General features: G+C 37.5%; 1 protein-coding gene across 1 annotated transcript in view; it reads right to left on the minus strand.

Annotated features, from left to right (window-relative positions):
• CTR9 (CTR9 component of Paf1/RNA polymerase II complex) overlaps positions 1-14994 on the minus strand; it is a 29387-nt gene that overhangs the window by 11221 nt on the left and 3172 nt on the right. The window contains exons 3-14 of the mRNA XM_077761199.1: positions 14216-14455; positions 13596-13713; positions 12778-12867; positions 10082-10230; positions 8479-8586; positions 3733-3840; positions 3353-3589; positions 3030-3119; positions 2787-2915; positions 2514-2697; positions 699-787; positions 34-219 (exon numbers count right to left, since the gene is read on the minus strand). Of these exons, the coding sequence (XP_077617325.1) occupies positions 34-219; positions 699-787; positions 2514-2697; positions 2787-2915; positions 3030-3119; positions 3353-3589; positions 3733-3840; positions 8479-8586; positions 10082-10230; positions 12778-12867; positions 13596-13713; positions 14216-14455 (1728 nt within the window). The remainder of the gene's footprint in view (positions 1-33; positions 220-698; positions 788-2513; positions 2698-2786; positions 2916-3029; positions 3120-3352; positions 3590-3732; positions 3841-8478; positions 8587-10081; positions 10231-12777; positions 12868-13595; positions 13714-14215; positions 14456-14994) is intronic.

Genomic DNA, 14994 nt, shown 5'->3' on the forward strand with positions numbered 1-14994 from the left:
AAAAAAAAAAATAAAGAGACAAAAAGAAATTACCTTTTCTCGATCTCGGGTGGGCTGATGCAAAGTTTGGAGCCAGACATTGCCAAGGGCCAGCATAGAGTAAGTGTCGCTCTGTGTAGATGGTTGTTTTAATATCCTCTCAAATTTCTTCTGTCCTGGACCCCATTCTTGTTTTGCTAAATGAAGATTGCCAATCAAAGACCAAGCATCTGGATGGTCCTGAAACACACAAAGAAAAAGAAACAAAATCTGTAATTTGGAGTCAGAAATATTAATCATCTTTCCACAACAGCTGATTACTGAAGAGGTTTACAAGGCACATTTACAAATTGAGAGTAGGGTTGGATTAATGAATTGTAAAATCACTTTAGCGTGTATTTATCAGCATAAGAAATGCAACAGAATGGAATATAGAAAGGTTACCAGTGTACTGCACATGGCAACAGGACATAAGGATTTGCAAAACCTTCATTTTAGCTGTTGTATACACGCATGTGTATACTCAACTATGATGTAAAATCTATTTCTGTGGCTCACAATCAAAAAGTTTACATAACTTGTAGAAGTTATGTAAGTATCTTTAACAAAAAAAATAGGGTGATGTCAAGATATTAGAATATGATAGCCATTAAAATGAAAATCTAGAGAGAAAAAGGTGAAATAATTGTTTTTCAAACCTAAGAATTTATACCACCAACCTGATTAATCTGAAGAGCTTCCTTAAACCAATCTGAAGCCTCATAAAAATTTCCTTTATCTCTAGCCATGGCTCCTAGGCGCAGATAGCCTAAAAATACACATTCAAAAGTTTTTGTTTAAAATATTAGCTATAAGAGATTGTAATTTTATTAAATTTTTTTAATGTCTTTTTTATTTTGAAAGAGAGAGAGTGAGCGGGGGAGGGTCAGAGAGAGAGGGAGACACAGAATCTGAAGCAGGCTCCAGGCTCTGAGCTAGCTGTCAGCACAGAGCCCGATGCAGGGCTCGAACCCACAGCCCTGAACCGTGAGATCATGACCTGACCCAAAGTTGGACGCTTACCCGACTGAGTCACCCAGGGACCCCTAGATATCATAATTTTAAAATCATGCTTTTGAAACGATCGATTTTTGTTAATACATTCGTACAATGAACAGAAAAATCCCATAGGTGAAAAAAACTGAGCAACAATGAAACTAATAATCTAACAAGTTAAAGAGTAATTCTGTTGCCATCAAGTCTCACTGTTTGAAACCTCAGACTTATTTCTTCTACTCTATTCCAGTGCTCACATCCTGGTCCAAGCCCTTATCTCTAGCAAAGTTATTTAAAAACTCAGAGCTGTTTTGTTTCCCATTTCTCTCTGATGCACAGCACTGTCACTTTTTCTTAAAAAGCTGCTTGTCATAAGGCAAAATAGTGAAAGCATGGACTACTAGGGATTGATTCCTAGTTAGAAAACCTGGGCTCTAATTCTTGGCTTCCACTTAAAGAACAGTAAAAAGGTGCTGCACAAATGTAAGTTGTTATTTTCTCCAGAAAATGTCGCTCTTCTCAAGAAAACTAATAATGGCTTACTACTGCCTATCAAACCAATTCAAATTCAGCCTGGCATTGAACTAAAATCTTATTTATTTTAAATCACTTTTGTATCTATAACAGCATGACAGGGGCCAAGTTAATAGCTCTTGATTTAACAGGAGTCAAAATATCACAGTTCTATGTTCTTTTATGGGAAATACGTATTGCCAATTATTTTTAATTAAAAACTTTCTGAATTTGGCACCTGGGTGGCTCAGTCATTTTGAGCATCTGACTTTGGCTCAGATCATGATCTCACGGTTCATGAGTTCAAGCCCTACATCAGGCTCTGTGCTGACAGCTCTGAGCCTGGAGCCTTCTTCAGACTCTGTGTGTCTCTCTCTCTCTGCCCCTCCCCCACTCACACTCTGTCTCTGTCCCTCTCAAAAGTAAATAAACATTAAAAAAAAGAAACAGAAAACGTTTCAAATTTTACAATGTCTAGGATGTAAAGACTCAAAGTAGGACATTTTAGTAATAATTACTTTGAAGTAAAACAGTGCTCTTTCTCACTATTATAAACACTGCAAAAATGTGAATATGAAACCAGAGCAGGAGCATCAGAAAAGTACATCCATCACCAAATATGCCAAGGAATTATTCAAAGTCTAATAAAGGTAGCTGACCCACTCATTTTTATTTATTTTTTTTTTTACAAATAGTTTATTGTCAAATTAGTTTCCACATAACACTCAGTGCTCATCCCCACAAGTGTCCTCCTCCATGTGACCCACTCATTTTTAGTCGTTTCTTTTAGTTTCTAGAATAAATTTAAGGGAATCTGCATCTTTTTTATTTTTTTAAGGCCACAAATTTGTCTTGAAGAAAAGGGGACATTATGACCTTCATATTTTTTTTTTTACTGTTGGTTCTAAGAAAGAGTTTTTTTCAGGCTAAATTTTTGCTGCTGTCCTGGGAATTTTAATTCATGAAAAAAAGTTTACAATTCTTACAGTCAACATAATTTGGATGTTCCCGTAAGATGTTTTTATATAGTTTTTCTGCTTCATGGAATTCACACATTGCCTCATACAGCCTGGCTAAATTGTATGATGTTGTAACAGAAATGGCATTATAATAATGTTCATCATGCTCAGCTTCTGCCTTTGCACGATCCAACGATGCCAAAAAATATTTCTATGGTAAAGAAAAGAAAATTACATTGTTAAAAAAGGTGTGCATTCAACCTGACAGTATGTAAGAGGTGAATATTTCTGTTTTCCTACCTTTGCCTCCCCTAGATTTCCAAGTCTAAAATGGAGGGCACCCACATTATTCAGAATCTCTGGCGGGACATCGGCCTGCACTTTCTCCTGAAGGATCCGTGTAGCCGTTCCATAGGCTGAAAGGGCACCCTGTATTTTCATGGTGAAGAGAATATGGTGTAGGTGAAAATGAAAGGGAGAAACACTACACCACACTTTCAAAAAACACATCAGGTACAAGACAGAAAAGTGCTGCTAAAATACCTGTATATCAGTCTGTTCTAAGATTTGCGCCAATTCAATCCAAGCTTCAACGTCATCAGGATACTGTTCCGTGACCTTCTTCAAATGGCCCTGGGAGAAAAGAGATTATTAAGCTAAAGCAGGCTTAATTAAGCAACTACAGGCTGCCAAAGTAAAAAGCGGTAGCCACTCTACCTTGTTTAATACGTCAACTGTTTGTTATTTCAACGGGAACAAGCTCGGCTAACAAAACCGCTTCCATCATATCTCTACTAGCAATAACAGGAATGAGGAATGACAGTCTAGTGATGGCAGAGAATAGCTAAGATCTTTTCAAAATGTACCTTAGCAATATCTCGTTTTTCTTGATCTTCTGAGGCAGCATATAGAGAGCCAAGAATTTTCATAGTTTCATAATTATTAGGATAAGCTTTCAAAACTTTCTCAAAGCACTGAGATGCATTTTCTTTGTCACCTCGATATATATACATTTGTCCCAAACCAAAAAATGGCAGCACAAAAGAGGATGAGGCAAACTGTGTGGCTTGGTAGTAGTACTGGAAAGCTTGGTCATAATCTTCCTAAAAAACGAAAATAAAACAAGACCAACAGTATGTACAAAAGTTTCTCTGTCTTCTTTTTAATGTACAAAAGTTTTTAAAAGACTTGAAAAACTATAAAACAAAAGAATTAGCTATTTGGAGAAGGTTTGAAATGACCTTACCTGAACGTGGAATGATCTAGCCAGCTGATAGCAACTTTCTGCTTGCATAGCCTCCACTTCTGTATTATGGAATGCATGGAGAGCCAGGTGCTGGACTTTACTATAATCCTGAACAAGGAGACCCAGAAACCAAATGACTAAATTCAAACAACTCGAACAGTCTCAGTCATAAGGCTTCCTCAACTTTCATTTTTAAAATGTGTTCACTGAATTAACAATAACTATGCTATACCCAGACCTACAAATCATTTTTCTCATTCCCCTTACTGACAACTTCAGAGAAGATGGGAACTACCATTATTTACCTAGAACTTAACATCTACCTATTACATTTCTTACTTCACTTAATCCTGCCACAATCTTTTGAAGTATCTGCTTTTGTGATATGAAAACCTAAGAGAAGCTAAATCCCTTATTACTAGTAAAGGGAGCAGTTACAATTTATTAAGAACCATTATATACCAAGCACTGTAGTAGACATGATACTTACATCAGTTCTAGGCTCAGTCAAAAATCTTGCAAAGAGTATCATTATCATCAGTTTATTGATGGGAACATGGAGGCTTAAAGAAATAAAGTGTGTTGTCTAAGGTGGAAAAGCTAGAATCTGAATACAATTTTTTTTCTAACTCCAAAGAAATGTTCTAACACATGAGGGTAACAAGCTTAAGTGACTAGATTTGAATTCAGCTCTATTTGAATACATGGGTTACGACTTCATTTGTGTTACCGAGCTAATCTCCCGAAAATCTTGAAGTCAAAGTTTATACATCGGGGATAGGAAACAACTTTCTGGGTTTAATAAGGATATGTTTTATCCATTTGACTCTAAATCTGGTCTGGAGAGAGTCCGTTTGGTCAATGGACAGTTTTAGCTGTTTTATTTATTAAGAATAATAATGTAATTGTAGTTTTAACAGTAACTGTTTCCCATTAGATAAGTATTTAATATGCACATTACATTTAATCCTAAATGCCACTCCTCAAATCCTATAAAGTAGGTATTACTGTTTTACAAGTAAGGAAATTAAAATTTAGCGAAATTATTTGCCCAAAGCCACATAACTATATAATTGTGATAGCTGAATATGAACCAGATGATTCCAACTCTACACTTTGACTTATGTTGCACAGCCTTTTAGCTAAATTTATTTAAAAAAACTTTTTTTAACGTTTACTTATTTTTGAGACAGAGAGAGACAGAGCATGATCTGAGGAGGGGCAGAGAGAGGGAGACACAGAATCTGAAACAGGCTCCAGGCTCTGAGCTGTCAGCACAAAGCCCAATGCGGGGCTCTAACCCACAGACTGTGAGATCATGGCCTGAGCTGAAGTTGGATGCTTAACCAACTGAGCCACCCAGGCGCCCCTTTAGCTAAATTTATATATTGGTCCCTGGGATGAGGGTAAAGGTCAAATGTTGGGTTTGGAATATACTTTAATTTTTCTAGTTTTGTTACTCCTTGACTCATGACACACCTTTTAGGGAATAAAATGGTTTTACTTTGAAATTCAACATAAAACGTACTGAAGATTACATTCCATTTTAAAGTCCTCATTCACATCTCTTTGATTTCCCCTCATGCCCCAATTTTTGTCCTTAATCCACTCTGCATTCTAGCTGCTTCTCTTTTCAATCAAAAAACCAGTCTGAGTTCTCAGTTCTTTCTGGAGGTCTGTGGTAATTGCTCCAGGAGTCACCATGGCTCCTCCCATCTCTCAATCCACTTTAATAGTTAATTACTGAAGTGTCTGGGATATTAATTAATAATACCACTCCCTACTTCTGGTTAAATGATTCCTCTATAGGGGAGGCAACGTAGGGTGGTGGGCAGAGAATTGAAATACTACATCTCAACTGTACTATTTGCTAGATGAATGAATTTTGGCAAGTGATGTTACTTTGCTGAGCCTCAATTTTCTTTCTTTCTGTCTTTTTTAATGTTTACTTATTTTTGAGAGACAGAGAGAGCACAAGGGGGGAGGGGCAGAGAGAGAGAAGGGGACACAGATCTGAAGCAGGCTCCAGGCTTTAAGCTGTCTGTACAGAGCCCAACATGGGGCTCGAACTCAAGAATCATGAGATCATAACCTAAGCAGAAGTCAGACGCTCAACCAAATGAGCCACGTAGGTGTCCCTCAATTTTCTTATTATCTATAGAAAGAGAAATAGAAATATCCTGCCTATCTCCTAGGGTTACTGTCATGACAAATCAAGAAAACGTATGTAAACATGCTCTGTAAGCCTTTAGGACATATATTCAGTGCAAGAAGACCTCAATGCCGATCGCATATCAGGTGTTCAGTAACACTCAAATAGCTTGATTTACATATTTCAAGTACACAATCTAAAAGATTCTACATATTCTGATCATGTTAAAAAGAAAGACTTTATTTTCAGCAATGGAGGGATGACTAGCACCGAAAATTTAATTTTTTTTAATGTTTATTTTTGAGAGAGAGAGAGAGACAGAGTGTGAGTGGGGGAGGGGCAGAGAAAGAGGAAGACAGAATCTGAAGCAAGCTCCAGGCTCTAAGCTGTCAGCACAAAGCCCGACACCGGGCTCAAACTCACAAACTGCAAGATCATGACTTGAGCAGAAGCTGGACGCTTAACTGATTGAGCCACCCAGGCACCCCAAGAATTGGAAATAGAATAATTTTCATTTGGGTCAAAGATGCTGTCCTAACAGCTGTGAGTAATGATTATTAAATATGTACTCAAATATTTAGGATTATCAGTTCTTTGTTTTTTTCAGTAAGAGCCAAACTTGTGTAACTGTTTTATTTGAAACAGTAACACTTCAAGTACTTATAAGATACATTTCCATCTCCTCCCTAAATAGTTGGTTTTTCGTACTATAATAGAGCATAAAGCTTAAGTAATAATTTATTATGAATGGGGAGTATGCTTCTATAGCCAGAGGAAGTACAGCATTATGGTTAATAGCTGTGTGACCTTAGGTTATTACCTCTGCCTCAATTATTCATCCACAAAATGGGGATAATATCAACTATCTCATAGGAATATTGTGACTATTATGCAAATTCATGGAATGCATTTTTTGAAAAATCTTATTTAAGTAATCTATACACCCCACGGGGGGCTCACACTCATGACCCTGAGATCAAGAGTAGCACGTTCTTCTGACTGAGCCGCCAGGTACCCCCATAGAATGCATTTAAAAAAATTTTTTTAATATTTGTTTTTGAGACAGAGAGACAGAGTACAAACAGGAGAGGGGAAGAGTGCGCACGCACGAAAGAGGGATACACAGAATCAGAAACAGGCTCTGAGCTGTCAGCACAGAGTTTGGCATGGGGCTCAAACCCATGAACCATGAGATCATGACCCGAGCCAAAGTCGTATCTTATCCAACTGAGAGCCCCCAGTGAACGCATTTTTAACAGTACTTGGGGGGGCACCTGCATGGCTCAGTTGGCTCAGTGTCTAACTCTTGATTTTGGCGCAGGTCATGATCTCACAGTTAGTGACATTGAGCCCCATGTTGGGTTCTGTGCTGATAGGGCAGACACTACTTGGGATTCATTCTCTCTCTCTCTCTCTCTCTCTCTCTCCAAGTAAATAAACATTTAAAAAAGATAACATTACTTGCATGTTAATGGCAATAATAACAGTGATATAGTACCTATTATAAATAAGGATTAATTGTTTTGTGAACTTTTACCTAAATTGCTATTTAACTAGTTTTAGGTTCTTAGTATAATTTAGTACCTGGTTTCCATATGGCACATAACCTTTCATACACTGTATAACAACTCTGTCGATGAAATAGTGGATTTTAGTATTCAAAAAATTTAAAATACCATTGCTTCTACAGAATTAGTAGCAACTTTAAAAATTACATCTTGGGAGCCTGTGTGGCTCAGTTGGTTAAGCGTACAACCTTGGCTCAGATCATGATCTCATGGTCCGTGGGTTCAAGCCCTGTGTCGGGCTCTGTGCTGACTGCCAGCTCAGAGCCTGGAGCCTGTTTCAGATTCTGTGTCTCCCTCTCTCTCTGACCCTCCCCTGCTCATGATGTCTCTCTCTCACAGAAATACATTAAAAAAAATTTTTTTTTAAATAATAACAATAAAAATAAAAATTACATCTTGATCAATATGCAAAAACAAACAAAAACTTCAATGACTCCTTGGTTACCTACAGAAGTAGGTCCTAATTCCTTATATCACACAAGTGTCCCACCATCTGGATCCAATACACTGTCTGTCATGAGCCCACCATATGCCACCTTTTACTAAACTAATGAGCATATTTCACAGATCTGTGCCTTTCCCCTTTCAACTAACTAAAGACTTCCTCTTAAAAACCTAGTTCAAGAGCTTTTCCTTCTTGGTGAAAACCTCCTTAACCACTTGATTACTTTCTCTTTCGTTTCTCTACTGCAGCAGGGTAGAGACCTTTATTTCTCTATTTACATTTTTTTACATGTCTACATTTTCTATGAAACTGAACCCCTGAGTACAGAAACTCTATCTTATTCATCTCCACATCCTTATTGCAGGGTTAGGTACAGTATAAATGGTCAATAAATATTAAATGAGTGAATGAATGAACAAACATACCCACCCCCAATTAACTAATACAAACTTTAATTTTAAAAAAACCTCCTGACATTTTCAATTTTTTTCCAAGTTAAAAAAAATAAAGTATCAACTGCAGAACTGAAAAACTAAGCAGGATTTAAGAGCAAACAACTTTAATAAATTGACTTCTCTTACCTTTTTGAAGAAAAAGTGATTTGCCAAGTGGTTCAATACCATGGGGTTGCTAGGATCAATAGTATAGGCTCTGGAAAGAAGCTGGACACCATTTTTGATGGAATCGGCCTAAAAGAAAAAATGATGACAACAGGACCATTACTTAATCAGCAGTTTTTCAGAGTTTTCTTTATAGTCTGAAAAAATAGGTTATATAAATCTAAGTTCAGACACCAAAATATAGCTCTTATTTTAGTTAACATTCAACAGGGATAAAAAATTTTCACATAGTGAGTTAAATTGTTAGAACTTCCCTCACAAAAAGCCACCTTTAGTTTTATAGATTCTAGCTGCCTTCTTGGTGTGGCAGATGTTTGTGGATTACCCAACAGCCTGTACACCCTCCTTACTCTTTTAACAGAGGCCAGACTTTGCAGCCTCTGGAGATCTTTTAATTTCAGGAAGGAAAGTTTCCTCTTCCTCTTCTCAAACCTCAGGGGATGAACAATGATTGATCTAAAACAGTCAAGATAATCTATTTCCCTTCTCTGGGGATTGGTCCAGGCACTTCTAAACTAGGGGTGATGTCATCTTTTCATTAGCACAGGGCAGATGTGCTAGCATTTGGTGGGCAGAGGTCAGGGATGCTGCTGAACAGCCTATCAATGTGTAGGATAATTTCCCACAACAGAAAACTATCAAGCCCCATATGTCAATAGTGCTGAAGCTGAGAAACCCTGAGAACCCTGTAGGGACAATTATACACAAGAGAAAGCATGATGGAGATAGAAAGCAGTTTATCCTTTCCCTTTCCTCCTTCCATATAAGGCTGCGGAAATAATGAGATGCCTGGAGATGTAGCAGCTATCTTGCAACTATGAGGTGACAGGCATGAGGAGGAAAATCCACATACTAATGACAGAAAGATGTAAAACTCTGGGTTTAATGATGCTGAGGTGCCAGATCCAAGACCTTAGATAGCTGGTTTAGTGGATGATAAAAACCTCTCATGTTTAAGTCACTGCAGTATGCTTTTTGTTACTCGCAATTAAAATCATTCCAAACTCATATACAACCTACAATTCCTCATCTGAAATTCTGAAATCCAGAAACTTCTTAAAAAACAAGTTGTTTTGTAATCTTGGAGCAAACTCACTTGGTGGCAAAACTTTACCTGAATTGTGAGGTTATCTTATTAGTGTGAAGTCACTCATTGTGACATAGAAATACATGTTTGCATTTGGGGTGATGTCCCAATACCTGGATGTTATACATTATGCAGTCCAGGAATCATAGTACATTTCTATTACATGCAATCTTTTTATTAATTGTTATTTAATTTGAGAAAGAAAGGGGGGATGGAAGAAGAGAGAGGAGACAGAGAATCTCAAGCAGGCTTCATGCCGTCAGCACAAAGCTCATGCAGGGCTTGAACTCACAAACTGTGAGATCATGACTTGAGCTGAAACCAAGCGTTGGATGCTTAACTGACTGAGCCACCCAGGAATCCCAATAACCTATCATCTGCAATTCTGACCTTTAAAACACTTTCGCCTCAAGAGTTTTAGATAAGGAACAATGAGTCTGACAAATCAGTCAGGAAATAATTTTTTCACTCACATACCTCTTTATTGTTGAGTTCTAGTACAGCCAGTCCAACCAATGCTCCCACGCATTTAGAGTTGAGTTCCAGGGCTCTGCTGAATGCCAGACGAGCTTTCTCCAGTTTGTTAAGTTTCACGAAGCAATGGCCCATTCCTAAACGAACCTCCGCTAAAAAAACAGTCATTTGGTCTATCAAACTAGGGCATTTTGGGGTTCAAATTAAACAAAATATTTAAACATTCTCTATGAGTTGCAAAATTCCAAAATTAACCTCAATATATTGATACTATAAAATCTTTTGCTCTATCACAAACTTTATTTCAATGGATATTATACCATAATGCTCTTCTCCTTTCTCACCATAAATAGAACACCTACCATACTGGTACTTTTCTTGTCTTCCACCACTCCTGGCTACACTCTACCTGCAGTACCTAATTTCTTTTTAACGTTTTATTTATTTTTGAGAGAGAGACAGCATGAGCAGGGGAGGGTCAGAGAGAGAGGGAGACACAGAATCTGAAGACAGGCTCCAAGCTCTGAGCTAGCTGTCAGCACAGAGCCCGATGCAGGACTCACACCCACAAACCATGAGATCATGACCTGAGCTGAAGTCGGACGCTCAACCAACTGAGCCACCCAGGCACCTCCAGTACCTAATTTCTGAACAGCAATATTTAAACAGAGAGCAAAAAGCTTTATTAAGGACTTCAATATCATCTTTGACTAGATGCCTGACTAAATGCACATACTGTCATTCCCTTTAGAGCTATGCTTATACGTGCTACTCAATTTCAAGGCCATGCCAAAACTCCAAGGGCCAACCTCTCCACTGGTCAGTCATGAGACCTCACCCCTTCTCATCTATTTAAGGACACTGCTCCAGCAACCCTCTCCTATTTTTCCTGCATTATCAAATTTTCTCTATCAGATCATTCCATCCATATACATTCTCCCATCTTAAAAAGATCTTCTCTTGATTCCATTTCCCTTTCCAACTGTCAACCCACTCCTATTCTTCCCCTGATAACAAAACTCCTTGACAGATCTATCTACAGGTGCTGCCTCTAATAACTTTCCTTTTCCATTATCTTCTTAAATGCATTCCAACAAGGATCTCCCCCTACCATTCCAGTAAAATTGCTTTTATCAAGGTCACTAATGATTAGTATGCTGCTGATTTCAATGATTGACTCTCAGTCCCTATTTTACTTGACCTAACAATAGAATGTGATGCTGTCTGATATCCTGTCCTGGAGACATTTTACACTGGACTTCAAGGACACTGCATTTTCCCTCTTTTTCTCCTATGCCTCTGGCTGCTCCTTCTCAGTCTCCTTTGTTGGATTGTCCTCATTTCCCTAACCTCTACAATGCCAGAGTGCCCTAGAACTCCATCCTTGGACCGCTTTTCTATCTAAACTCACTCCCCTGGTAACCTGGTAGTTTCATGGCTTTATACCCTATCTCTATGTTGATGACTTCCATATTAATTATTTCAGCTCAGATCTCTTTCCTGAGCTACAACCCTCTTGACCTCTCCACTTGTATGTCTAAAAGGTATTTTTAAATTTTCATGTAGAAAAATAATTCCTCTTGAACTATTTTCCAGATGTAGTAAAATGTAATTCCACTCTTACAATTGCTTATGCAAAGGAGTTACCTTTGATTCCTCCTTTGGCTCATACATCACACTTACTCTGTCAGTTTGCTCATACATCGTATCTACTCTGTCAGTTCGTCCTTTAAAATATACATAAAATCCAATCACTTATACCTCTGCTATTGCCACCCGAGTGCAAGCCATAATCATCCCTGACTGACTTGATCATTTGGATCTGACTTACATGACTGCAACAGCTCTCTCCCTATTTCTATCCTTGGCCCCCTGCCCCACTCTTCAACCCAGAAGCTCCAAATGACCCTTTACATTTAAGTCAGCTCATGTTATTTACTCCTTTGCCCAAAGCCCTCCAATGGCTTCCTATGTCTGTCAGAGTAAAAGCTGAAGTCCTTAAAATAATCTATGATGTCTTACATGACTGGTCCCTGGTTATATCTTTGACTAAGTTCTTACTACTTTTCCTTCTCATTTTCCCTCTTGATTCCAGACACACTAGCTTCCTCACTGTTCTTAAAACCTGCTAGGCCCATTCTTTCCTCAGGGCCTTTGTACCTCCTATTTCCTCTCTCTGGGAATAATCTTCTCCCGTATAATCTACATGCTTATTTTAAGGTCTTTACTTAAATGTTACTGTTTCGGTGACACATTTTCCTGATCATATTGTCTAAGCAAACCCCCAATTTTTCTCATATACCTCTTCTGCTTTACTTTCCTTTTACCAATATCTTACATAGTTTATATTTTACTCATTTTATTTTTCCCACTGGAAAATGAATTCAATGGGAGCAAGGATTTTTGCTTCTTTGGTTCATTGCTGCATTCATAGGGTCTAGAACAAGGACTGGCACATAGTTGATTCTCAAAGATTTGCCAAATGACTGTGATTTTTGATAGAAAAATAGTATATGGGCAAAAAGATTATAAAATGGTCTGCTATTCAGCTTTTGGATTGAACACAACATGTTTTAAAAATTTCAATTCTTTCAACAATGCTATGGCATCTTTTCACAACTAACTTCATAGGCAACTGTCAAATTCTCAATATTTTCACTTGGATCATACACAGATTAGCCTTAAAGTTTTTCCCTTACCTGGGCATCCTGGATTAGTACGCAATGCTTTCTTATAGTAAGCAAGAGCTCCTCTGTAATCCTTCTTGTTGAATGAAATACAAGCTTTACCTAAATGATTTTTAAAGATTAACATGAGTTGATTAAAAAACACAAGCCTCATATGCTCTACATGAAGTCACCTAAATCAAATACATCTCTGAATAAGAAATATTTGAATATGGTGAAATGATTTCATGTTAAAAACCTGTTTTCCACAAGAATATATAAATGCATGCTTATAAATAAAAGTCCTATTAAATATTATAAAACAATAAGTAAAATGGCTGACAGTTGTCCAAACAGAAATTACTTATTGACTCTTTAGAAGTGGATTACAGATTATTCTTAACTGGCATAGCTTCTATTTATGTAACTTCAAAAGAAACAATGATCTATCAGAGATTACTGTAGATTTTATTTATTTATTTAGAGACAAGGAGGGCACAAGTGAGCTGAGGAATAGAGGGGGAGAGGGATAGACAGAGAAAGAGGAGAGAGAGAGAAGTGGGGCTCACCCAAAGTGGGGACTGCTTTTTTTTTTTAACTCGAAGTGGGGCTTGTTTTCACTGGAAGTGGGGCTTGAGCTCACCAGATGCGGGACTCGAACTCAATAACCCACCAACCCTGAGGTCATAACCTGAACGAAGTCAGATGCTTAACTGACTTAGCCACCTAGGCGCCCTGCAGATCGTTTTTATAAGGTACAGCTCTTCTACACTGATGTCCAGTCCAAAGAAATATATTTCAGGCATATGATGAAAAATAGTTTCCTAAGATGATTGCCAGAAATGACTTACCAAGAAGGGCTGGAATATTATTTGGAGACTGGTTGAGTACAAAATGAAACTGTGCATCAGCCTGATCCATTTTGTCACCTTCCAGCAGGCAGAAGCAGGCTCTTCCTAACAAATGGTTCTGAAAAAGTAATACATCACCTTAGACTTGTCTTTACCAAAGACTAACCATATTTTACCATGAACATGCAACAATAAAATTAAATCCATATCGGAAGGAAGTGGAGTATCACACAAGTTCCTCTATTGACTATGTATTTAAACTACCAATAAGCAATTCTTAATTACAAATCAAGAAATTATCCAGAAATGCAAGTCTTCTGTGCCAGGAACAATGATGAAAAGAAAAGTCAGACTCCTTAAAATATGCCTGAAATTCACCTGGAGATGATGGAATTACTGACTCAACATATGGATAAGTTTTATATATGCTAAATTTGCCCACATTACTTCAATAGTACAACAACCAAAGAAATTCCCATTTTAACAAGGAATTCTTTTGACTGTTTATTATCAACATTATTTTAAGAAAATTCTTTTAAAAAAATCTGTTGTCTATCACACACATTTTATTTCATGTAGTATTTTTTCCCTTTCATAAATTCAAAGAAATCGTATTTTACCTGATCATACATAATAATTTTATCAGCCATGGTATACAATAGGGTTGCCTGTGTAATAAGATCTTTCTTATTGTCCTTATTCTTTTCCTTCCGAGCCTGTTGTACATAATAGGCTGCCAACGTATCCAAGCAGGTCATCTGGTCTTTCTCATGGTCTCTATAGTCCAAATTGCCATCTATACGTGCTGCTTCCAACAACTTTACAAACTCTTCTGTTTTTCCTTGCTTGTAATATTCCAGCTAAAAGGTAAAGATTCAGATTAGAATTATTAAAGCATATGTCCATATAAAAAGATGCACATAAACATTTACAGTAGCTCTGTCTGTGATAGCCAAGAACGGGAAACAACCTGATTATTGATCAACAGGTGAATGGACAAACAGGTAGTGGTAATCTGTATAATGCCTGCTGTTCAGCAGAAAAAAGTGAAGAACTACTGATCCATGCCTCAATGTGGATAAATCTCAAGATGATTATGCTGAGAGAAGACAGACCAAAAAGAATACATATTGTAATTTGTAATTATGTATGTAATTAAATATGTAATACATATTCCATTTGTATTAAGCTCTAAAACATGCAATCTTTAGCAACAAAAAGCAGATCAGGGGTAAGCTAAGCACCATGGGGGTGGGGAAGAGTTTGGAGGAAGGTTTTAGGGAGTGATGGATATATTCATTTTCTTGATTGTGGTGATGATTTCACAGGGGTGAAATATACTAAAACTTCTCAACTGGTACATGTCAAATATGTGCAGTTTATTATAGGTGAATTATGC

Source organism: Crocuta crocuta, unplaced genomic scaffold (genome assembly GCF_008692635.1).
Source record: "Crocuta crocuta isolate KB4526 unplaced genomic scaffold, BGI_CrCroc_1.0 scaffold233, whole genome shotgun sequence".
NCBI lineage: Eukaryota > Metazoa > Chordata > Mammalia > Carnivora > Hyaenidae > Crocuta > Crocuta crocuta.